General features: G+C 38.1%; 1 protein-coding gene across 17 annotated transcripts in view; it reads right to left on the minus strand.

Moving 5' to 3' along the window:
* Nucleotides 1-26,776, minus strand: part of CHD9 (chromodomain helicase DNA binding protein 9) — a 73,893-nt gene that overhangs the window by 41,684 nt on the left and 5,433 nt on the right. For 11 of the 17 annotated variants that reach the window (XM_048515501.1, XM_048515500.1, XM_048515504.1 and 8 more), the window contains exons 2-4: nt 22,446-22,537; nt 15,878-17,459; nt 4,893-5,230 (exon numbers count right to left, since the gene is read on the minus strand). In XM_048515501.1, the coding sequence (XP_048371458.1) occupies nt 4,893-5,230; nt 15,878-17,305 (1,766 nt within the window). In that variant the 5' untranslated portion in view covers nt 17,306-17,459; nt 22,446-22,537. Of the gene's footprint in view, nt 1-4,892; nt 5,231-6,548; nt 6,781-6,909; nt 7,310-15,877; nt 17,460-22,445; nt 22,538-26,776 lie in introns of those variants that run through there. The other 6 variants (XM_048515513.1, XM_048515512.1, XM_048515515.1 and 3 more) reach the window with 5 other exon arrangements.

Genomic DNA, 26,776 nt, shown 5'->3' on the forward strand with positions numbered 1-26,776 from the left:
CTTTTTATTAATGACCTACATTAAATGAGTCTCTTTGTGCACACCCAGAGGGCTATAATAAGAACAACTGTATTTGAATGTCAAGCCATTTTGAAATGACAAGGCAGGAAACCCATTCAAACATTATTCCAACAGAAGCCTAACTCTGAGACTTTCTGCTGCAACAGCATTACTCTACACATTAATAATGAAGAATCCCACAGAAAATAGATGCCAGCTTTGGACCGAAGCAATAGGAAGCCTAATTAGAGCTACAATAAACTGGATGCTGAAAACATTAAAGACATATGCCATAAAACAAAGATTTCCGCTCAGAACAAGCAAATTAAGGTGGGTTTGTAACCAAATTTAGTTCTTAGATGTCTGAAGGGTACCCAGTCAACCAAATTAATTTCAGCTGGCTTCAAATAAAAAACCATGTCCCTAATTGGGTGGCAAAATCCAATACAACTGGATAAACTGTCTTGCTATGATAAATGGCATTGAGTTCCACATGCAGAAGGAACAAAAGGAAGCTTAATATTCCAATTACTGAAAACAGCAAACAAAAATCTTTGCCCTTCCTGTTTTCTCTCCCAAGTTGAATTCAAAGATCCACAGCATACGCATTATAAATTTTATTATTTAAAATGATAAGGAATAGGACAAGGGAACTGAAAAGGCTTGAAGTCAGTTCAGTTTTTTCAGAAATAACCCTTTTCCAAAATAGGCAGATAAATAATATACTGCAGAACCCAGTATTCAAAGGAATTGTCATTAATATAGGATTATAAATTGACACACCACAAAAGTCAACAAAGCAAAAAAAAGAGAATCAGCAGACCGACTTGCACAAAATGCCTGCTTCGGCCAACGACAGATATCCCCATATCCTCTATACTTCCCCTCCCTTTTTCATTATAAAAGAAAATTGTTCCTTAGTCATCACACTACTGCTGCTGCAGCCTTGCCTTCCTGCCAACTTTATGAGTCATAATTCCAAAATGAAGGTCATCTAGATTCACACAAGCACATGTGGGGATGCTTGAAACAAAGGAACATGAGAGGCCGGCTAGACATTTGTGTGACCATCTCCGTACGTTTACAGTGATTTTCAGCTTGCAAACGTTTTCCCATAACTACCAACACACACAGGAGAGGGTTTTTAAACAGTCACCATGTAGGAGCCAAGATCATGAACTAGAGAGCCCCTAGATTCAAGTCACATCAGTCATAGCCTTACTAGGCAATTGTGAACAGGCCACCTCCTGTCTCCAAGAGCCAGTGCTCAATAGACCGTCCTTTCTATCTTGGTGGCCACGCATGGCCTTTTAAGATCTGTGCAACAAAGCTGACTGTCTTGGTTTGTCAGACCCCATTTTTCTTCACAGATGCCTGTGGCTACACTCTAGATGATGCTGAAATGGAGACTGTCTTACATTGCAGCAGAGAAGTGAGGAACTGGTCTAGTAGTTAAGAGCAGGTGGATTTTAATCTGGAGAACTGGGTTTGATTCCCCACTCCTCCACCTGAGTAGCAGAGGTTTATCTGGTGAACCAGATGTGTTTCCGCACTCCTGCATTCCTGCTAAGTGACCTTGGCCTAGTCCCAGTTCTCTCAGGACTCTCTCAGCCCCACCTACCTCACAAGGTGTCTGCTGTGGGGAGAAGAAAGAAAGGAGCTTGTAAGCCAATTTGAGTCTCCTTGCAGGAGAGAAAGGTGGGTATCAATCCAAACTCTTCTTCTACTACTTCTTTTTTCCACTCTCACCCTAAGATTTTAGTCTTTTGGAAGAGACTGCAGAATCTACTACTAAGCAGACAGGATGGCTCTACTGGACTTCAGTGGCTTGTTGACTCCACCAGGACTCCAAGATACATACTCTGGCAAGGCAGGACATGCAAGAAAGCCCTGCATAGGAAGTTTCAGGGAGAAGTTGAATCATACCAGGGAAACAGGAAGTGGCAAGTCAAGACAATGCAGAGCTATGAAAAGGCACATGGAATATTACAGGAACTGGGAGCTCATCTGTTCTGAAATCACTAAATTAAAAAAAACTATCAGCATTTGGAACTACTGTAATTGTTATAGCATGTTAACATGCTTATTTTTTTACATCATATAGTTTTTTACAGAAGGACAAGTTTTTCAAATGTAAATAACTTACATTAATTTAGAAATTAACCATGAAAGTTTTGGTTCTGCAGGGACAATCTGTAGTTTGGGCCTCTTAATAGGACCAATATTTGATTGCAGTTTGGTTGCAGAGATTGTTTAACTCTGTAAGTTTTCCATCAAGACTTTAAAAAAAATATTTCAACAGGCTTTTAACTGTTTTCTGCATAGGTTTGTCTCTTCTTGAAATATAGATTGATTTGCTGTTTTAGTTGCTGCTGATGCTTTTTACTTAACTTCAAGCTGCTTTAGTTGATATGTTATAATGTTTTAGCGTCTTTAAAGACATACATAAGAACAAAATAGGAAAACAAACAAACCCAAAAAGTAAACAAAAAGTACATAAAAACAAAAAGGACATTAAAAGGTTGCTGATTAATTCTGCACCAAATATAACCTCGTTTTAAAATGTACTACTTGTTTTTGTTCTTTCATTTTAATTATAAAATTAATTCTTAATTATTCTTATTAATAAGGTTCACACTTTTCTTTATCATATCTATTTTCTTGTTCGTCTATTTCTCAAATCCACAAACCATCAATTTATTTTTTCCCATCTGGTACAAAGAAACTATCAAGTGTTTCCAATTATCAACAAATTTAGCTAAATTCTTTTCTCTCATCAAAGGAGTAAGTTTAACTATTTTTGCCAATTCCAACAACTTGCCAAGTCATTCTTCTGTTGTAAGTATAGATGAGGTTTAGAGAGACACAATATGAAATTTGGATGATATGACAAAGTTCAAGTCAATCAGGATTATCATTATATTATACGTGTCATTCTGAGAATATGGAAGAAGTTTAAATCTAAACGGTGTCTAAAAACACCTGTGTGGCTCCTGCCACAATAAGCCTTATATACACGAGAAAAGATATCTGAAAATAAGTAGATAACATATTATTTTAGATTTTATCCACAGGCTTTACTGATACATTTTAGATTAACTGTCCTAGATATGTGTTTTAACACAATAACGACAAAGCGGAATGAGTCAGAGGCAGCTCTGTACTACGTACACAACACTGCATGCTAATATGTTTCTGACTTTCACTTGAGCCAACACTGTGTATGTATAACTGTGTATATAACTATGCAACAATGTACTGACAATCTGTAACTATGTATATATATACACACAGTTACAGATCGTCAGTGCACTGTTGCAAAAATCATAGGAACTCTTACTTGAAATTTACCTACAATGTGAAGAACTGTGTGACAGGTATAGCTCTTTAAAATTGCACAGCATAGGAACATGCTCAGTTCTTTTACACTGACATATGCTAAATCCCACACATTAAAACCCAGCAGATCAGAGATGTAGTTTTAACAGATATCAATGTATGATGGGGTCTGTACTCTGTACTCAAAGAAAAGGACTGAGGCCTTCATCAAGGCCAGAGATGGTGAAGAGCACTTCGGTCCACTTCTGCAATCTGACAGTCCGTTAAGAAAGCAAACCTGGAAGTCTGATTACAGGAGGCAACTCATTTGGTGACATATTACAGCACTTCATTTTAACAGACTGTGAGATCTTACACAGTGCCTTTATTTACATGTTAAGCACATGCATTGATAGAATGGAACTCTATAGGCCTTTACAAAAAAAAAAGATCCCAGGAGAAAAAAAAGCAAATTAAATAATGTGATCAAAACTATAAAATCAAAAGACACTTGAAAAATGATGCAGCTGTAGAAATAATAACGCTAATACTCGTAACTCAGTGCAAGATAGATATCCTCCATTTCAGATAGAAACAGAAGTCTCAGAGTACTACCCTCATTTGTTTTGACAGAAGCTGAAATATGACATTGAAATTTGGGGCAGTGAGATTTCAAATAAAACCACAAAGAGTTAACGCCAGCAAGAACTGAGTTGATTAACAAATACTCCACCGGAATAGAAAGAAAGATAATACAAACCTGAAAATATTTCAGAATGTTGAGAGAATAAAGTATATATTTATGTGGAAGCATGCATGAAAAAATAATTCTTGGAATTCTGATATTTTCCAAACCCTGCCGTTAACCACTGGGAGGGGGGTCATACCCCCCAAAAAAGAATCGTGACTTTTAATCCAGATTCTTCAGTCGTTACTGAAATTCCTATTTTAAGAGCTTTCAGATAATGATACTTAACTTGCCATGTTGCATGGAAACTCTTTTGTCTCAACTTTTTTGTTCAATTTTCTTTCTACAGTACAGTATTCTGTTCCCCTCAAGTGGATCAATTAAAAAAATCAAGAGGTAGGTATTCCCATTATTTTAGTGGCACCAACAGGTTTTGGAAACTTAAGTACACTGTGGACTTTTTGCATGGATGACTTACATTTAGTGTGAGCCAGCAAAACTGAATATGGACACAGGAAATATGCTGAGTGTATTTATTTTGTTTATTTATTATCTCATTCAGTTATTCCTTCTTGAGCCCTTGTGAACAATTCCTCACTGGGATGTCATTCCCAGACTTCCATGGTTGCAGGCTTACACATGTTTGCTTGGATTCAAGTCCCCTGAAAATCTTAGGGCACTTTCACACATTCAATCCAGTTTCACAATTGTTTGCAAGTGGATTTTGCTATTTTGCACAGTAAAATCCAGCTGCAAAGTGCATTGGACGTGCATTATTCTGCATGTGTGAAAGCGCCCTATGTCTCAACATAAACATTGTTACATGTGCAGTTAGGGTACTAAACTTCCAAAAAGAAATTAAAAAAACAAACATTTGTCTACTTACCCAATTTTTGCTCTTTCTTTAGTTTTAGATGAGGAGCCCGTTTTGGGTTTTTTGCTTTCTTTATCTTTAGGTTTCGATTTGATTTTTCTACCTTTCTTCTCTTCTCTTCCTTCTGCTGAAACACTTGGGAAGTTTTCTGGACTCATTACTCGTGGAATGTTTCTCTCCCCTCTCTCTTTTGCTTTTGCTATTGCCTCTGATATGATGCGATTAGCTTTCTCCTGCTTGCTTTCAGATTCCACTTTTTTTTTCTGCTTCTTTTCAGACATGGACTTCACCTGGGTATTTGGCAACTTAGCATATGTCCCAGAACCATCTGCCTTCTTGCTGGAAGGAGGCTGCAAGAGAAAAAATGAGTAGTTTAGACAACTATATTTTCTTATTTTACAGAGATTTTGCGATACACACAAAATGATATTTACACCCAAATTCAAAAATATTTACATTCTAGCTTTACCACCAACTCCTGTAGGAGTCAATATAACACATCAACTGTTTGTAAAACAATATTTTCCAACATGCATAACTTCTCTCTGCAATTTTGTCATTTTTACTAAACCAATTTGAGAAAGGTATAGTTATTGGATTTTTCAGTTATAGCAAAACTGTCACATGTTAAGACACAAAAAGGAGGAAGGGGACACAGAGAAGTCTAAACATTAGGAAAATATATAATCAATCTGCTATTAGTAAAGATGGATGAAGAAGTAACACAGGTTTGTGGGTCCCCAATAGATTGAAATGTTTACAACCTTGTTAAAAGAGGGAGTTAGATACATATACATAACCCACTAGTTTAGCAGTCCTTCAGGAAAGGTTGCAGAACTTCCAGCCTTCAGGCATCAACGCCAATGGACAATAATACCAGGTCTGCTCTGCTGTACTTATCAAGTTACTCCAGTTTTACTCATTTACCCGCCCTGCATTCTCCATTCTTTTTCACTCCAGCTGTAGTAGACACATTATTCTTTCTTCAGGATCAGTAGCATAACATAAATAAAACCACATATCTAAAGAATGTAGCTACTTATCAGAATGACTTTTTCTTTGCTTGTAACTTTCATGTAATATTTTTTCTTTTTAGAACATTTATTTTTAACTCAAAGAAAAACCAACAAACACCATGTAAAAAGACCATCCGAGCGTTTAAAAATGCACAGGGTTACTTTGCTTTAACAATCTTGAACTGGAAAAACAATAGATACAGAACCTACGTAAGTGAACAAGCACACGGCACACAAAGCAACGCCAAATACTAAATTATACAGACTTATATAACATAAAAGCTAGCATCATAACATACTCTGTACCCAAGCACTGTTTTACAGTCAGACTATTTAAGTAAAATTGGCTTGCACAAGAAAACTATGCTTATTATACTAAAATTGTCTTGGTTAATTTGTTACAAAGCACTATTTGTTAAAAATTTCATAACTGATCACATGGAACAGTTAAAACAAAGCCTTTGTTAGGTTGTTGTCTTTAAACATACGCAGATTGAAATTCCTCATTCTAACATAAGCAATTACAGCAGGCTGTCTGAATTTCATGGAGGACATTGAAAAAAAAAACACATAAGGAATTGAAAGAATTTCCTATCCAAACACACACAAACACACACACACAAAAGCAGATATAATTCTGTTAGGTTCTCACCCATAAGTGTGCCTCTGACTACAGCATGGGGGGAAATCACGAGGAATTTCCGAACACATTTTGAGGCCAAATCCAGTTCGCTTCACTGGATGCATTTTCTATATATGCTTCATCAAAGCTGCACAGCGGTGCTGCGGCACCAGGAAAAAAGCAGGGCTTTATGGTAGCAAAGTAAAATGCCACCTCAAGGCCTGCAGGCTACAACAAATCACCAAGACTCGAGAAAACAGCAACAAGCTCAAGATGGCGATGCAGCACGACTCCCGCAGCAGCAGCCAGTAATAAGGAAGGTTATTCAATCCCATTAGCCTTTTAGCCCAAAGAACCCCTCCTCCTCCCACTCATTCAAGCTTTCACTTACCCTTCCTCTTGGCCTCTTCACTGAAGACATTTTTGGCATCAGACAAAGGCTCGCCCTCTGATTTTTCACCACCCCAGGTAGGGCTCAAGAGAAAAGCATTGAAAGAAGATAGCTAAATGGCCTATTTAGCGAGCCGAAAGCCAAGGTGTACACAACCTTCCACAAATAAACATTGTGATTTATCAACATATTCCTTCCTTGACAAACATGCGTCCCCTGTTCTGCCACAGCAGGAAGAACCGGCAACCTCCGCGAAAGAGCGGAATTTCAACAATAGCTGCAAGCAGATAGCCAGATTCCAACAAAACACAGAAAGAAATGAATGCACAAAGCATCAAAATGCATCAGCATGAATATTAGAGATGTCGTTAAAAATACTGACTCCTTCTGCGGAAGTACGCCAGCAGATGGTGCTACCAGTTATTATTCCATTAGACTCTGCAATTTAACCCCCAATGGACTGCTCTTCCCTACATGTGGTACAGTGGTTAACTCTTACTCTTCCAACTCCTGCAGTAGTTATATTTCCATGCATCTGAACTGTATAGGAGTAAGAATACACTAGCTGTTTATTCATTTCAATCCATTCTGTTGTAGCTTCATGTTAATAGCATCTACACAAAACAACATCCTTTAAATCTGAAATTTCAAATACTGTGCAGTTCTAAAATCTAGATTTTTATTAATCATGTGCTTGGTATTCGATTTTTTATTAATCATGTGCTTGGTATTCGAGACGAACGGAATGAGGTTTAACACATCTGCTACTTTGCACCTGAATTTAACATACAGTGATCCCCTCCACATTGCGACTTTCTCCATTGTGGTTTTGATATAAGAAATTGGCATAAGAAATTAAATAGGAATTTTCTGGGAGTTTTGTAGAAGCCGCAAACAACATGTCTAAGCCACCAGATGACACAGAAAAAGTTTAGAAATGCAAAAATGCATAAAATATATGTATAGTATTGTATAATATCCACACATTTTATCTTTTAATACCACCAATTTCTTTTTAAAAGTTAAAAGAAAAGTGAAAAAAATTAGACTCAATCTTTGGTACAAAGGGAGGGCCAAATATTTTATGCAGATTTCTAGATCGCAGGGGGTGCTGCGCCTCTAACCCCAGCAATGTGGAATGGATTACTGTTCTAATGTGTTTTCATGCACACTCTTATATTCCAAATAATTGTTTTTTCTCCCTTCACCCTTTCACTCCTCATGTCAAGTTCACATCACGTACAGCACCCTCTTCTGTCATTACCCTGACGACAAAGGAGCCACTGAGGACGCATCATTGCCAACATGGAAAGAAGCTATGTTGCATGCTCCTCCTATATGACTGGGCCATGTTACTTTCATGACACAACAGTGCACACACTTTAAAAGATAATCTCAGCAAGGACCAGCATACATAAAAATATTTTGAAAACAAGCAAAATTTCAATATAAATGGTGGATAATAAGAATTCTCTATTTTAGAAAGTGGTCGTGTTTTTTTGTACTGAAATTAAAACAGTACAAGATTATTTTCTCCATCCCACCCCCACCAAAAGAAAAAAAAATGAACTAAGGAATGTCAAGGCATGCTTTCAAGTTTCAGTCACAGCTAAGAACTCAATGTATGAAACATCAGATGTTACAGATTATAAAATCTGTGATCTTAATGATAATTCTGCCAAGACAGACCACTGTAGAAATATTAATAACCATGAGCATTCACATGCCTTATTTTGAACATTTCGACCTCTTTGTTAACAGTTCTACTGATTAAGCAGCCATTTACTTCTTGATCCTTAAAAACCGACAACACAATTCATCTGATACAAAGCTCTTTAAAAGAGGATATCTTCATGTCAGCAAACCCTCAGCTACTTTTCTTGATCAGCAGGTTATATCTCATTATATTTATATCCCTCCAATTTATCTCCCTCTTTCTTTCTTTCTTTCTTTCTTTCTTTCTTTCTTTCTTTCTTTCTTTCTTTCTTTCTTTGCTGTCAAGTACAGCAGACTTCTGTCAACCCTGTAGGGTTTTCAAAGCAAGAGATGTCCGGACATGGTTTTGTTACTGCCTGCCTCAATGTAGTGCATTCAAATACTCACCAGTGCTGACCCTGCTTAGCTTCTGAGATCTGACAAGGTCAGGCTATGCTAGGTTACCCTGGTCAGAACAATTTCTCTCTCTAATCTGCTCTAAGATCATTGGGTGATCGTCACTATTTCACAGGTTTCTTAAAAACAAAATGGAGGAGAGAATATAATGTATATAACTGAGCACCTTGAAAGAAGACTGCAATAAACTGACACAGTGATAGCATGCACACTCAGCGTTCACAGGGTTCCCCGGAGTTTCTCTTATCCGGGCCCATTTCTCTTTACCAAGACTGCTGTATTATATGCTTTTCAACCATACTGGTGATCAGGCAATGGACAGTGTCACAGATTCATTCTAACTAGTAAAGGCCCATATTACTTGTAAGAATTGGGGGCTAGCTGAATTGGGGTACCCCTAGGACAGGTCTTAACATGTTTTGTTTGGCTGCAGGAACCAGTCCCAGAATGTAGGAACCATGCTCATTTTTCATCCTTTAGGGTTTCAAATAAATGACCATATTTTTAAATGATGGCTACTCTAAAATCTAATCCTAAGCTTTTCACACTTTATCTAAACATTACTAAAGTTCTGACAGAAGTATTGTAGTATATAAATATATAGCTACCCCTGGTCACCATCATCAAAATAAAAAGCTAACCTCTAACTACAGCCTAACCTTATTCTAGTTTTTCATAATTCCATTGCTGCTTCCAAAAGTTCCATTTAATTGAATAGTGGATCTCGTACAGAAGGCAGTTGGTTATAAAATGAATTAGTCTGCCACCGCTAAATGCTGCAAAGTGAAATGTACAGATAAAAAAGCAATGACAAGAACTTGATGCACAGTTATTTTTGTCATATAACAAAATATTCCGATGCAAAATGATAAATTTTGGGTTGGAGCCAGCTAGATTTTTTTTTGCTCAATCTTAGCTAATTCCAATACAGCTCCTATTCCACATAGGGATTTTCTGTCAAGGACCTATGATCTTATGATCCATTTGGTAATCCTTTCCTCCCCTTTTCAACAGTGGAAAAACTAGTTGGATCCAATCCTTTATGCTTTCGTTGTGGATAGCTGAGAGACACCACAGTAAAATCACCGCTGAAAAATATTAGGTGACGTAAATTCTAGGTGCCAAGCACTCCTAGGATTTTTCAACCCCTGCTCTAGAAGCTAGCCTTATATATAGATTATGGTCCACCAATACATATTTGACAGGATTTGGGGGTAATGGCTACATCTTACTCTCTTGGTTATTTTGCAACCATACATTCATGACAATTTGATGCTTTTGTATTTTAGCTATAGCTTATTTTGTGGGATGAGGAGGAGGTATGGGTTTATACCCAGCCTTTCTGTTCTACAAGGAGTCACAAAGCAGCCTACAATGTCCTTCCCTTCCCACGACACACACCTTGTGAGGTAGGTGGGGCTGAGAGTTCAGAGGGAACTGTGACTAGTCCAAGATCACCCAGCAGGCTTCAGGTGTAGGATCGGGGAAACAAATCCAGTTCGTCAGATTCCATTGCTCATGAAGATCAGTGAGGACTCAAACCTGGTTCTCCAAGATTGGAGTCCACCTCTCATGGCCACTATATCATGTTGGCTGACAGATGTGTTCTTAAAGAATGAAAGGTATATTATTTATCCAACTTGCTCATCCTCTCACCAAAAAGAGATCCATCCACCATACCAAAAACAGTTATGATTAGTTTCCACTGAGAGATCAGGCACTAAGCTGAAAGCATCCTTGGCTTCAATGATCCTCCTTGATTTTCATGTGGGGACTAAGGTCATGGGTATATTTTATTGTTTTTAGCAAATTAAAAGACTGTCCCAACATCTGAAAACAACAGAACTGGCAACCATTGCATAGTCGTAGTCTTAAGGATGAAATACTGTAAGATGCTTTATAAAGGGGCTACCTGCATAAGCAATAAAGCTTTAAACGTTGTCCATCTGGTACACCTTTGCCACATCATCTCCCACTGGATCCTACTTGCTTATTATGGAAGGCCCCTGCTCATGATTCCAGTCTCTCCTCCACTGAAGCACATAAGCAACTGTTATAAGCAATGGCTTTACTGGGTTATACTCTACTTCCTTGGAATTCCATTTCTAAATGGAATAGTCATTGCCTGCAAATAAGCTAAGTCATTTTTGTTTATGCATGTTTTAACTGAACATTAAGAGGGCCAGGCTTATTAATTAGGTGCCTTCATTGTTTAAGAATATAGTTCATTGTTGGAAAACTGTTTGAAGAAAGGCAAGATTGATTATTCTGTTCTGTCTAGTACTGAACGCAAGTTATTAATGTATTATCTACTGAAAATGTTTTTCTATTAAACTCTGTTTCATTAAAGGGTACTAAATCTTATCCCTTACCTGATTTCATTAAATGGGCAGAAAATAAAACCACAAAGCAGTAAACTTCTAAGACTAATCACAATCATAAACCTGTAAAATTAAACAGCATTGTTGGGTTGTTGCAAGTTATTTTTGATGTAAAACAGCATCCTGAATTGTGTTAACACTTTTACAGCAACTTATATTTTGTATATTCATGTTCAATTGAAGTCACAAAACAACAGGTAATTTTCAGCCGGTAAGCTCTAGTTCAACGTGCCGCACCACAACAATACTGGGAGAAGATTAATTCAGATACAAAGCTCCATGATGCTTCATTATCCACATGACACTCAACACGAAGCTCCGCATTAGCAAGAGTTTTTGCTATGCACTTTAGTGTTGGGAAGATTATAGGCCTGAAGGAAATCTCCAATCATTTAGAGTTCCTAATGGGCATCAAAGCCCTCCCATAGACACAATAAAAGTGGCAAATATTAGGATCACAGTTCCCAAACAACAGAAAGCAGATTTCTTCACAGCGCAGTGTTTTTAGAATTCATCTGTTTAAGATGAATCTAACTGGAATACCTTTTTCTTATCAAAATAAAACAGCAGTGAACTTCCAACAGCACACTTCACAATAGCAAAACTAGACACATTCAATATGAAGTCAGGACAATGGTACATGGGAAAAAATAGGGACCTTGTGCTAAATTCATTCAGCACTACAGAAGTAGGGTAACATTACAAAACTTAATGCAAAGGAATTAATATCTGCAAGTGGCACTAAATTGCACACTGAATTTTTAACCCAATAGAATGATTGCAGTCACAATGCTTTTTTTCCACTGGAGGCCTGGAGAGACCAAAATGTATTATGACTTTATTTTATTGGATTAATGAATCATCTGTGCAATTTATTCCCTTAACAGTTCAATAAGCTCCATTTAAACTGGCCAAACACCACAAAGAACACACACAACCACATGTCATTTAACAACCATTGTGAACAGACTTTTGATATGCAAAGGCATACATTATAAAAATGACAAAAGCTTTTAATCTCCTGCACACTAAAAATAAGAACTTTTTAACAGCTTGCTACTTATGCAATATTATTAAATATAATTAAGAGAACTTTCAACAAGTTAACTTTTCATCGGCTCTCTTGGATGAAATCTGTAGTAGGAAGGAAAACATCAAACCACATGTACATGATGAACCTTCACATACTGAAACCTATATATCCTGGGGTACTTAAGTCAGTCACATTTATCATGAATGACAGCAGGCACACCTGTCAGAAGAATTGGCACGATTCAGTTAAATAAGAGACTAATGAACCTTTTTAGGTCTTAGAATTTTTTTTCACATATTTTGGTTTGAGAAAAGAATTTTGCAGCTGAACTATTTTAAAACTGAAATTTAGGACCAATAATGCGTTTAGTAACCTGCAGCTCAAGGGAATTTAAACCCACTATTTAGCCTGGCTTTGATCCCACCATACACTCTGCAGTGATCCATAAATTCTAGCTACCCCATTTCTCCCCTCCTCACTTCCTGGAATCCACTTCCTGTTTGTTCTCTGACTTAAGTAAGCACACAGGAGGCCAATAGCATAAAAGATACTGTTAACAACTCTGCTTTCTGTTAGTTAGTTTCCTGGCACGGTGCTAGGCATCCTTTGCGGTAGAGTCCGCCAAGAAACAGTTCGGATCATATTTCACTGCTGGCTGCCATTCCATGCAAATCCAGGACACAGAGGCTTACTGCTAACAGAGGGCTATAGAAGGAGGCAAACAACCACCATGAACTACCTTGGGGATAGAGAAGTAAATTAAAATTTATATTAATCTTTTCAGCAATTTGTTCCCAAATAATTTTTGTGATGTACAGTATAGCTGGTATACAATACAGCTCAAGAGAAAATGTCTGGTGCCACTTGTACCAGAAGAGTCTGGAAAGAGCACTAAAAGTGAAAACTGGCATCCATTCCACTTAAGGATGGTTAATTATTGGGGATACAAAATTTAATTTAAAGAGATCAAAACTGAAGGGGTCAGATAATAAATCAGAGAGCATGTTGTGTCACAAAAAAATTACTGCAGAATAAAAGAATGTAACCTTAAACCCCCCCTTCCCAAAATAAAGAAATGGGCAAAGAAAAGAACCACTGACATTTTAGGTATAGATTAGAAGCGGTATGCTTTTTAAGACTTTAACTTTGAAAACAGGGTTACTGATGTCTGAATTCCAACAGATATTCATTAACTATAGTAGTGTCTCTCAATCTTCCATAAAAAGGCCTCATTGTCATTGTATGAGTATCATTTCGTAGAATTCATAAATGTCACATATCTCAAAAAATATCTTGTTTAAAGTTTCATCAGACTTCTATGAGACGCTGGAAGCCAATCCCCAGAAACATTAAGACAATAATATTTCAAACAATGGCAATGTCACCTTTTCTCCGTGTGTCTCACGTACAGTGACAGTCTACATATGTAGTAAAGTCTGCTGAACCTTCACTAGTGATTGAATTATTGATAGAAGAGGGCTTCTCTCTTTCCTGAGCTGCCTGGTTTAATTCCTAACAGACACCTCTATGAAGAGCAAGCTTTGTGACTCAGGGCAGAAGTATATGCTGCATGTAACCCTGTGAACCTTTCAAGAGACTCTGCCACCTTTTTGATACAGCGAAACCATTAGGGCTGCAACCGAACAAGTGAGACAGACCAATGGGAAGGGGGGAGAAGCTATTTAACCACTTGTTTGCCCCATTTTTCACCAAAAACATTATTAGAACTATTTAGTCAATCAACGAGCACGTTTTGAAGTATGATAAAAACATCTGAATCTAACAGCAAAGATTCATGAACGAGGGTGTCAGATCAATCGTTGAAAAACATTATCTGCTTTAGGAGCCAGCCCAAAAAATTAGGAGCCATGCTAATTTTTCAGTCTACAGGATTCTGTATTTTTATGGTCATATTTTCTAATGTCAGTCACCACAATGACACTATTGGCAACATGGTGACCTGGTACCTGACATGACTTACAGAGGATGCAGGAGGATGAAGGGAACAATGAAGGTGTGCCAAATAAATATCGAGACTAAAGATTCCATGTTTCTCAGCAGAAAAGCAAGTTCTCCTCTCTCCTATACAGATTTCAATACAATGGCCCCACTAAAAAGCTTTCAAATTTTACCCAACCAGGAAAATCTATTACCTGGTCACACAAAACAAAATTGAAAAAAAAAACCCTTTCAAAATATTTACAGTGACTGCAGTTAAACAACCATTTAAACATCAAAAATGTTTCTTGCTCATTGACATATTAAACACAAAAAGCCACTCTACACCAAATGCTTTTAAAGTAATTAGCAGTTATGCAGCATAAGATCCTTATTCCAAAAGGAAATTTCAACCAAACGTTCCATTACTGACTTCTAGTAACTGTTATTGTTTTTTGCAGGCAAATTAGTCTAACCTAGTAAACAAAGACTGCAAGATAATTATAATATAATAAGGGGCTGTTTAAAAACTTGCAGCTAGTTATAACTTTTACCAGGAGGGTGGAGAGAATAAGCAACATTTCAAAGCTTAACTATCAACTTCTGAGTTTTTCCGCCAGTCTATACAACTGAATTGAACATTTGAAAATATAAAATGAAAACAGATGTCTCCCCTCACACAGCAGCAAGCTGAATGCACGTGTCTGATTTTTGCTAAATGTGGCCGAACGTTTTATTTTTTTCTGATTTGGAAGAACTTAAAATGTGAAGCAAGCAAAGAGCTAGGCTTCACGCTGTGTGTGTCAAGCCACTTCTGACCCCATGAATCAATTACCTCCAAAACATCCTACTGTTCATGTCCAGCAAACTCACGGCCATAGCTTCCTTTATTCTTGCCTCTCATAACGGGTCTTCCTTTTTTCCTGATGCCTTCAACTTTTCCTAAAGTTGTTGTCCTTTCCAGTGAGTCATGTCTTCTCATATGTGACCAAAGGACAATAGAAGTCTTATAATACTGGTTGCTGTGGGCTTTCTGGGCTGTGTGGCCGTGGTCTGGTAGATCTTGTTCCTAACATTTCAGTTGCATCTGTGGCTGGCATCTTTAGAGGTATATCACCTCTGAAGATGCCAGCCACAGATGCAGGTGAAACGTTATGAACAAGATCTACCAGACCACGGCCACTCAACCCAGAAAGCCCACAGCAACCTGTTGAGTCTGGCCGTGAAATCCTTTGACAATTTCTTATAATACTAATTACAATTTTATTCCATCACAGATAGCTAAAAAGTTTAATTTTTTAAAAAATCCCTACAGAATTTTAAAAAACATATTATAGTTAAATGAATACAGCAGGCGCCATTGTGGTAATAGGAATTCTTCTACCTTATGGAATATCACCATCCTCCCAAACATACATAAAACTACTAATTACTTTTGATGTCAACTAAAAAAACATGAACTGGCAACGACACAGCAAAATCCTCTCAGGAAAGTATTACATACCTGCCCTTGAGCATTTACACGCTTTCGCTCTTGTGGATGCTGACTAGAATCAGAAGAATTCCAGGGACTGCAATTTTGAGACTGTGTCCGAATGAGGTGTGACTTTGTTACCTGTGGAGTAACGTTATGTTCTAGGTCATGTTCCAGCTCATTACTTGAACTATCTTGAACAAATGCTGATTCGTCAAACTGCGGAAGAAGATCTTCCTGAAGGAGAGTTTCCGGATCAAGCTCTGTAAAGGATTCGGCTTGAGACTCAACTTGACGAAGCAAGTTCTCGTCCAAAGATGCAAAACCATTGCCTTCTATAGTATCACTGAAATGGCTCATCTGAGGACTGGAGCCAGCAGGGACAGAGAAATTCATATTCACTGCAGATAGCTTTGAACTACTGAAGTTGCCCTGAGGATGTGTTGAACGCAACACATGGAAATTGTCTGAATTCAAAGATGTGCTGGAGTTAAGGATGTTATCTGTGTTTTCAGGCTTGGTCCCTGTCTGAGGTGCAAAGGCATCATTTCCAGCAAAGTCAGATAAAGGATGAGTCTGCTGACTGGTAGAAAGAGCTGCAGAAGGCTGCAGAAGAGTGGTGGGAGAGATGTGATTACTGGAGTAGGAATAAGGAGGAGAAAACTGCGTACTGTTAACCGAGCAGGAAGTTATACTTGGAGAATGTCCACCAAAGCTTCTTTCTTGATTGCCACAATAGTGCGGCGAGTCATTTGCAGTCTGAGAAAATGACTGAATGGAAACAGACGGTTGAGGATTTGATGGGTTAGCAGCTTGAGGTGGGTGGGGAACACTGGTTCTATGTGGAATACACGTATTAACTTCCATGAAGTTGTCTGACGAACTCCGCGTGTCCTCTCCTGTATCGATGCCGTTTCTGTTTTGCTGTGACTGCAGTGAGACACACGGATGGTGCTGCTCGCTGGCCTGAAATAAGGCAAAATCGTGATGTGCTACAAAAGTTTTATTCTGCTGCATAGGCTGGGAATGTCCTTGATGAAAAGGGGATCCATTCTGATTGGAAACACTGCTAGAAGTCTGATGCCCCCACATAGGGCTTCCATCGGCCACATCTGGAAACATCCCATTTGTTTGGCTTTGGGGATGAATGGGGGAGCAATTAAACTGAGAGTGTGGTGATAAAACATTTTCCGCTGGACTGCTAAAGGATTGGCTGACTTGAAGCTTCAGTGAATCATATTGATTAAGCTGTTCAAATTCGTTCATTTTTTGCTGTGTTTGTGTTTCCTGCACATGGTTTAACGAGCCAATGTGCAAAGGCTCAAATTCTGCACCCAAGTTCAATTCATCTACAAGCGAAACAGGTCCAGTTTGTACAAAGGCATCATCTGACAGACCTTCTAAGGTATCACTAAAAAGATTGGCATCATCGAAAAAGTCCATCATAGGATCTGTCATCTTGGTGTATCTGTACTACTTTGATTACTCCAAATGGAGTCTGTCTCTCCGCAGGACACAGCAAGAGGTAATTTGCAGTGGTCAACACCTTATCTAAGCCATGATGATATCCATTAGTACTTTTGAAGCAATGTCTTGGAGCACTTAAAGTATCCTTAAAAAAAGGGAGAAAACACAAACACTTTAAAATGCTAATGCAGAAGGTTTGCTTTTACCAACCAAATCTCTCCTTTTTTTTAGGGTGGGATCATTACCTACCCTATGACACTACGCTACATTTACTTCATTTAACTTTTTCTTTGAGACTCAGCAAGAGTCAAGGTGGATTACAGATTCTTTACAGGGTGAAATGATTTCACTTATATTTCAGTCAAGTTTCCATCTTATTGATTTTTGTATTTCCGGTTTAAGTAGGCACAGTAATTGGCTGCTACACAAATGTATCCATCAGCAGTTAAACAGGGCTATCTAGCAATACAACAGAAGTCACAGTCAGGCACTTCACAGGACTTTTATATCCACTTAGAAGAACAGTTTTGAAATTAAGGATTTCTATTCGCTGTACCTATACATCTCTGTAAGGACTCCATATCAATACCATTTACACCAAAGAGAAGAGTTTAGATTTATACCGCACCTTTTTCAACCATAAGGAGTCTCAAGGCAGCTTACAAACTCCTTCCCTTCTTCTTCCCACAACAGACACCTTGTGAAATAGGTGGGGCTGACAGAGTTCAGAGAGAGCCATGACTAACTCAAGGTCACCCAGAAGGCTTCATGTGGGGGAAAAGGGAAACAACCTGGTTCACCAGACTGGTGTCCATGGCTCTATATCCAGAGCTTCCCATAATCGTTAAGCTCGGTTGCTATAATATACTCTATGCGGGGCCAACACTGGAGACAACTTGGAACCTTCAGATGGTATAAAATGCAGCCACACATTTCATCAGGCACATCCTTGTATCAGCAGATTACACAGCTGCTGAAACAACTATGCTGTTTACTGATTTGCTTCTGAATTCAATTCACCTTTGAAGTTCTTTACAACCAGCGGCCCATGATTCTGAAAAATCACGTTGCCTTCTCTGGTCTAATAAAAGTTTTCCATTGGTCGTCCCATTAGCTTGCATCAGCCCTCTGGCCTCCACCAGAAACTGAGTCTTCTCTTTTGTTACAACTGCCTTGTGCAAATGCTGCTTCCAAAGCTGCACACCTGACTTCTTCTCTACTGTCTTTCAAAAGGCCCTATATATATATGTATGTCTCTGTATTATTTATTTCATTTATGCCCCAACCTACACCGAAGTCCAGGGGCACCTTACATGATGGGGTTAAAAGCCCCCTTAAAAATATAGTGACATATAGCGACATACAGTCGCTGTATGTCGCTGTAGTAGATAGTATTGGGCAGCTTTTTAGACTGATCTGAAACTGAAGATAGTGGTTTAATTGTTTTAGCGTAGTTTTTAAGTATGTAGATGAGATAGTCATGGAAAGTATCTGAATCTTTACATTAATGAGAATGAAATCTCAGGCACAAGGTCTTCAGGACAATCCAGCAACCTTCACAACTTCTAATATGTGTTTATGTTGTTCGGCTAACAAGAACTCAAATGCTGATAATATATGCAATAATGGAATACGATCTATTGTGTCATTGTAATGTTCGCACTTAAAACTCACACTGCTGTTCCTGGCTTGTTTTATTTAGAAGAGCTGGTTTCAGATTCTATGGGTCCAATAAAAGGTCTTGGATTCAGTTAATCCAAATAGACTGGTGAACGGAGCCCTTCGGGGATCGGGCGGTATATAAATTGAATAAATAAATAAATAAGAAATAAAATAAATAAACGTTGGTCTTAAATTCTAGGCCAGATATCTCTAAATCAGATTGATATAACTGAATTTGTTTTTCAGTTAATTTTTACCTGGCCTGCTTTCTTAGAGAACAGAGAAGTTGATTGTGTTTTCTGTGAAAGCTGTAATGCCACACCATCATATTTAGAAAATGTATATGAAGTTTCTTCATAAAACTGCTCACAGGTATATAAAAAAAGATGGGTAAAGTATGATTTTTTTACCAAATCACTACAAAGGACATCCACAGGAAGACTTTTAAGGGGATAACTCCAAAGCAATTTATAAAATTACAGCAATAAGTAACTCATATAAGAGCCCAAACTGGAGTTTAGATAAACAGCAAACAATGAAAGTTTACCTTTCTGACATCTGTAAATAAATGATCAATTTGTCAGTTTCAGCACATATTTTCCCTTAATGTTGCATATTTTATTGCTTTATATTTGCAGCCCACATTGCTACAGAGCTGCAATTTTTTTCTTAAGAACATGAAGAAAGTTCCAATAGAAAAAATGGAAAATTTTGGTTAGTTGAAAAAACTCTCTTTTGAAATATTATCTATTTTGGAACAAGTTATTTTTAAGGCAAGATTTTACTAATTCAAAATGGATGGCATGACATTTTTCTTAAAACTACTTACAACTTTAAATAATGATAATTCCTATGTATATTATAGAGATTTACAACATTGCCGAAAGGTATTTATTGTTTACGTATGAATAATGCTGAAAAAAATTCATGTTATAACAATGCCTGGTAATACTCATTTAAAGGGGTTACTCTTTTAAATATTATAAAGTTAAACTTTTTTATCTAAATATGCTGGTATACTCTATTTCACATAAAGATGTTAGTAGACTGTATATTCCTCCACCACAGAACAAAGCATGCTGGATCTTCTTTGTTGCAGAATGCTTTGCCTGGGTCCTAGTGCCTACCTAGCCCTGCTCTCTCTCTCTGTCTCTCCCCCACCCATTAGTTTAAAAGTAAAAATACATTTTGGCATAAATGCTCTTGTATCAAAGAACCATGTTCAAAAATGCACAAATAATGGTTTGACAAAGGCAGATGGTGTGTAAAAATGAAGAATAATGCTCATATTCACTGGGGACTATATTCTTTTATTTATCTTTTCCTAAGTATTTCATCACAGAGGCTATACTACATTTTTGGAAAACACAAATGTATTCATAGTACACTGGAAAGCAAAATTTAAAAAATAAGGTGAGTTATAGTATTGCTGATAGTAGGATTTTGTTTCAGGTTTCAATAAAGCGCTTAAGCCTTTCCAAGTTACAAAATTCAAACGATAGTTTAGAATGCCATCTTGAAATCAAATCATGTGAATCCACCCATCTTTCATAAAGCCAAAAATTAAAATAATTCTTGCAACGGCATATTTCATGCATTCGTTTTATTAAATACAGTCACAGACCAGCAAAAAAATGGTTTCAACAGGACTGAAGTAATTATAAAAATTGGCTCAACTATCAACAGTGGCTCAAAAACCCTATGGCATTTGATCAGCATGTACTATATTAAAAATAAATATATATATAAAAATAAACACTTCAATTCATACCAGATCAGCAAGTCCAGGTCAATCTGGAAATATCAAGCTCATGAGAGAATAATTTCCTTAATATTTAGCGAGCCCACTGCCTAGGATACTTAATATTATTATTATGTATTTGTGATCACCTCAAACCCCTGCCAATTTCTAATAGCAAGTGTGTCGATCAAAGGTAATCCTACTAATATATTTCACTATTAGTATCAATTCACCATTTACATTAAAGCTGTCAACAATAAATATAGAAGGTTTAGGTTCAAAACCTAAAAATCAAGGATCTTCAATAGGTGGTTCACAAGCTACTAGCAGCTTGCCAGCTAATGCAGAATAGCTCATGCATCACCCAAAGACTAGAATAAGACCACAGAAAAACATGCTCTGGACTTTATTTTTGAAAAGTGTTTATTTCATAGGATTTATCTTAGTACTGTTCAGCAGATACTGTCAGTCCTGGTGTTCTTCCGAGTCCTTGTTCTGCTTCCATCACAGAACAAATCTTAATAACATGCTGGGGAGTTGGAGAGACATATCGGTTTGGAATATTTTTTCCTTACTCAGCTCTCGTTGAAGAAAAGGATGGCAACCCCTCTAGAGATTAACCCACAAAATCAAAATTAGTGGAACGAATGTCACTAGCAATATCTAGAATTCTCACCCAGAGGTTTTTAGGTTCCTTAAGATTGCAACCTATATACCTTCTAAACTGCAACCTGCTTGCAAGTAAGACAGAGCGCTTTTATGTGAAAATAGCTTCCACTGAAACCAACAGAATTTATGACGAGTTAATGGGCAAACTCAGCATGGTTCAGAAGCATTTACACAAGCTTAATGGGATTCGAAAACCATCCATGCCCAGGGCAACAGGCACTAGGATCCAAGCAGAGCATTCTGAAACAAAGACGATCCAACACGTGGCAGATTAAGTTACTTAATTCTTTTTGTTCAAAAGGATATAGCAGAACAAATGCCATAATATCAATCTATAAAAATACATAGACCATTTAAGAAAGTTCCCTGATGATCAATCAGTAATGAAGGGGTCAGATAAACAACCCTATCCAGCAAAAGAAGGAGGAGGAGGAGGAATTTGGATTCATATCCCCCTTTCTCTCCTGTAAGGAGACTCTAAGGGGCTGACAATATCCTTTCCCTTCCCCACCCCCACAACAAACACCCTGTGAGATGGGTGGAGCTGAGCTCCAAAGAACTGTGACTAGCTGGCATATGTTCGAGTGCACAAGCTAATCTAGTTCACCAGATAAGCCTCCACAGCTCTAGTGGCAGAGCGGGGAATCAAACCCGGTTTTCCAGATTAGAGTGCACCTGCTCTTAGCCACTTATACCAGTGGTGGCGAACCTTTGGCACTCCAGATGTTATGGACTACAATTCCCATCAGCCCCTGCCAGCATGGCCAATTGGCAGGGGCTGATGGGAATTGTAGTCCATAACATCTGGAGTGCCAAAGGTTCGCCATCACGGACTTATACCATACCCTTCCAAATTACCCAGCTCCTGGGAAATCCTACATGGCTATTCATAAATCAATCACAGCGGAGAAAAATTGGGCATGTGAATTCATCCAAAGTCAGGTAACATCAAATTGCATGGTGGATCCACAGTAAAAGGGGACAACAGTTGCATAAAATGCTTAGTTGTCAGGTAACTGGGGCTTAATCTTCCGACAGATTAGTAAAAAGTATCCTTACCTCTTAATATGCAGAACATAGCCTTCGCAAAGGTTTTACATAACCCTGAGAAGCACTTGATCCCTGATCGTTAGTTTATTAGCTTTAGGGACCTGAAAGAGAAATCACAGTATTGAAGAAAGGCAATAATCAATTCTCAAAACAATTGCTCGCTATACAATTTTGCCTTCAAGTGCATTCAAATGCCTTAAGTTTGCCCAGAATTACTATATGCTACAACTAAAAAGTTGGATATACATATAGATAGTTACATTTTACATTAGTAGAAATGTGCTAACAGCAGACTGACACTCAGAGATCTGAAATGCAAGTTCTAGTGTACCATGTTTTGTTCTATGAAACTCACAGAACAGCTGCAGCTGAATTATATTCTGAGCATCTATGTGGTATCATCATAAGTATTAACACTCACCTGAAAATCCTATTAACAAATAAAACAAGACACGCTCTGCCTCCTGCAAAAATCGTGCTAACACCATGGTACAGTACAAATGTTATTTGCTGATTTTTAAACCATAGTTATGACACTGCAAATATGCCTTGGCTTTCCCCATCCTGCTTCCAAAAACTTATAACAAAGACTGGTTAGTTGATTTGCAAACTGGTGCAAAGTGATTATTATTAGTCTTACACACAGTATAATGAAATGCTACACCATGGCTAATGTGGTGTAGTGTAGTGGTGAAGAGGAGGTGGTGGTTAAAACCATTGTGTAGTGGTTAAGAGCAGGTGGATTTTAAGCTGGAGAACGGGTTTGATTCCCCACTCCTCCACCTTATCTGGTGAACCAGGTGTGTTTCTGTACTCCTCCATTCCAGCTGGGTGATCTGGGGTAGTCACAGTTCTTCAGAGCTCTCTCAGCCCCACCTACCTCACAAGGTGTCTTGTGGGGAGAGGAAGGAAAAGGAGCTTGTAAGCCACCTTGAGTCTCCTTACAGGAGAGAAAGGTGGGACATAAATCCAAACTCCTCCTCCTGATGTGATAAGCATGAATCCTTGTAGGAGAGGTCACATGTTCTTGGCGTCTCCTAGTCTCTTAATAATGGTTAGGGCTCTTAGCCATTATTGGTACACATCTGCATGACACCTTTCTTTTGAAGCTTTTTTTCAGTGCTGGAAAGGGAGCAGTGAAGCTAAGCTGTTGCTCAGCTTTTCCAGCGCTCGTCATGGGATTATGTACAAACATTCTTCCTTTAAGTCCCAAGTGTAATACATTTTACGATGTTTGCTTTCCAGTCTTGTGTAGGAAGGTCATGCACATTGAGAAACTGTTAAATTGTCACTCAGGATTTCTGCTCAGATCATTTTCACAAACTACATGGAAATCTCAGGGTATATCTGTGGCCGAATTTTTTAAATCTGATCAAGTTAACCTGACCAGCTCCATATGACTGCATTCAAAATCCTATTCACCAGAAACCTTTTGCTGGGTGTGCAAGTAATTTCATTTGTGGATTAGTGTCTGCCACAGAACAGCAGAAACTCCAAACCACATTTCTGCCCTCTTGGCAGATAAGCAGCGATAACTCAGTTTGGAGTGTCTTGTAAATGCTTCAAAGAGATTTCTTCATTCCTGTCAACCAAACATGTGGCAGATAAAGTGCACTATACCTTTCTCTAGTCCATTTTAATACTATGTTCAAAATCTTCTTACATGCTTTAAAAAATATATACATATATATTTTTATCCATGTAAGAACACACATCAAAAAGAAAAATTACAAATAGAACATCAAACCATTTAACAAACAACACATTAATATACACCTATACAAACCAATAACAAAGCGATGGATAGTAATATTCAATACACATTTAAGAGAGTACCTTCCATCTTTTTTATTTTACCTAATGTTATGCTATTCAAACAAGACCTGCTTGTATATATTAAATAAACAATTATTTATGGCCTTGAGTACTAACATATTAAAAACATACTAGCATAATCATATTATTCCTTTGATTCTAATTTTAATCCCCATAGATATTTACAAGATATGAAGATTCCTCAAAATGCATTCCAAGCAAGTTAGGAGAATTTTCTACCGCATTTTTCATGTTTTTGTATTATTTTAGCAGCAATCTTACATTTTATTTTAGAAGGTGAGGTATGAAGTTTCTGTATGATGTATGGTGATGTATGATGGATTTGCCTTGTCTTTCCCATCATTCCTCCATCCACTTGTCACTTGAGGATAGCAGTCTCTGGAATGGCTGCATTAACACCCATCAGCATTAAAGATGCTGATGTTCTGGCACAGAATCTAGGATCTACTTCTGGCACCAGTATACTGCCAGAGGTTCTAACAACATCTCTTTGGGTTAGCAAAATTCTTGAATCATATCACATATAAGCCAGTATACCAGTTTATAGGATTTGGCTGTTACTTATATGTATATGTATCTCCACCTTTCCAGAGAACACAACCCAAGCTTTGAAATGTTTAACACCACCAGTGGGTAGTATAATTCTTAGAATAATACTATGGGCATATTGCCTAGCATCAAGTATACATATTCCTTAGAAATTCTCAACCTGTCACAATGAAAGAACAAGACATAAAAATTTGAGCACTTTGCAAGAGACAAAGTTTCAATAGGCTACATTATCTGCTGTCACACTGACAGCACCTGTTCTCTAGTTTTAACCAAGGTCCTTCTTCACTCTCTCATCTAATTCCACTCCTTGTCACTGCCCTGATCTTACATGGCTTTTGTCCATGCAAATCATACGAGCACTATCATAGCCTTTATGGTCATCAAAAGGGAGCCCTTCAATGGATAAGCTGGTTAGATCCAACCTTGTTGTGTGCTTCCAACCATAAGTCTTACATAGCTAAAAGCTCTGAAATGCTAATCGCGCATGGAAACAAGAGAAAGATGAGACGGTACTCAGTGAAAAATATACGGCTTAAATAAAAGTTCATAAGAAAAAAGGTGCTGTTTTATATATGTCCTCTAACTGATACACTGGAAAGCTGTTGAAAACATAAACTGTTACATCCTTCTAGCCCAGGGGTAGGGAACCTGCAGCTCTCCAGATGTTCAGGAACTACACTCCCGTCATGGCTAATTGGGCTGCCTGGCCAATAGTGGCCATGATGTTAAATCAGCCCTGATAGAGTATGGGACCTAGCCTCTGTACCCCTACCCCTGTTCTAGCCCCTAACTGCAATAGCAGGTTGAGAGTCATTTCTGTGCAAATGTTAGTGAAGAGGTGCTTGTATCACACTGACACCTCTGTAGGCAAAATGAGCAAAAAATGAGACCAAGCAATTCTCTGTGCCAGGACTGTTGGAAGTTTCTAACCATGTCATTGGGATAGGGATAAACCCAGTGAAAAGCGGGACACTGGCAGAAGGAATGTTTAGGTTAGTTGGACAGGGGTGGGGCAGCTCTCTTGGAATGCCAAAGATTTTGGAAGTCAAGCAGTAACATATAGGAAGAAGGAGTGGGGAGTGTTTAGATGTGGGAAAAAGACAAACGGAGAATGAGGGTCAGAGCATTTGCTGAGTAGGCAGTTTGGCCCTCCATCCCATTTCAGCTCCATATCCCTGTTCTACATAGATTTACATAACAGTCACCTTTAATAAATATTAAAATTCTAGTGATATGCAGATACATTCACAACAATTCTTAGCTATACATGGGATGCAATAATTTCTTGTACTGCACCACTAGAAAATTTACAATGTATATTGTAATCCTGTGCTGCTGGTTCAGAACACCAATATGCAAGATTAGCTACATTAAACCTATGAAGCATTTCAGTGCAAGTGCTGGTGAACAGGTGCTTGTATCACAGTGACACCTTTATTAGCAAAGTTAGCAAAAACAGAGACAAAAACCTCTCTTATGCCATATTCCATGCCGTATTCTGAATGGTCAAAGCTAGCCCAATCTTGTCAGATCTCAAACGCTAACCAGGATTGGCTCTGGTCAATATTTGGGCAGGAGGCCACCAAGGAAGTTCAAGGTTGTGACACACAAAGAGGCAATGTCAAACCACCTTGCCTTGAAAACCCCACTGGATCGCCACAGGTCACCTGTGACTTGATAACACTTTCCATCACCAATGTTCTAACGAAGGATAATAACAGGATGTCAACGTTGTGAAGTAATTTTATCTACAGAGTGAAAAAGCGCTCTTCAAGTACTGACCACCAGCAATATATATCAGCACTACTGCAAAAAATAGGGGGCTTACTCAGGAAAGTCCTTCGGTAAAAAACCAAATGGTAGACTCTAAACATGAAGTCCTGCACATCAACATTACAACCAGTCATTGTTAATCAATCGTTCTGCCGGTTAACAAGCTTTAAAAAGTCATT

This window comes from Sphaerodactylus townsendi, linkage group LG14, assembly GCF_021028975.2.
Source record: "Sphaerodactylus townsendi isolate TG3544 linkage group LG14, MPM_Stown_v2.3, whole genome shotgun sequence".
In the NCBI taxonomy this organism is placed as follows: Eukaryota; Metazoa; Chordata; class Lepidosauria; order Squamata; family Sphaerodactylidae; genus Sphaerodactylus; species Sphaerodactylus townsendi.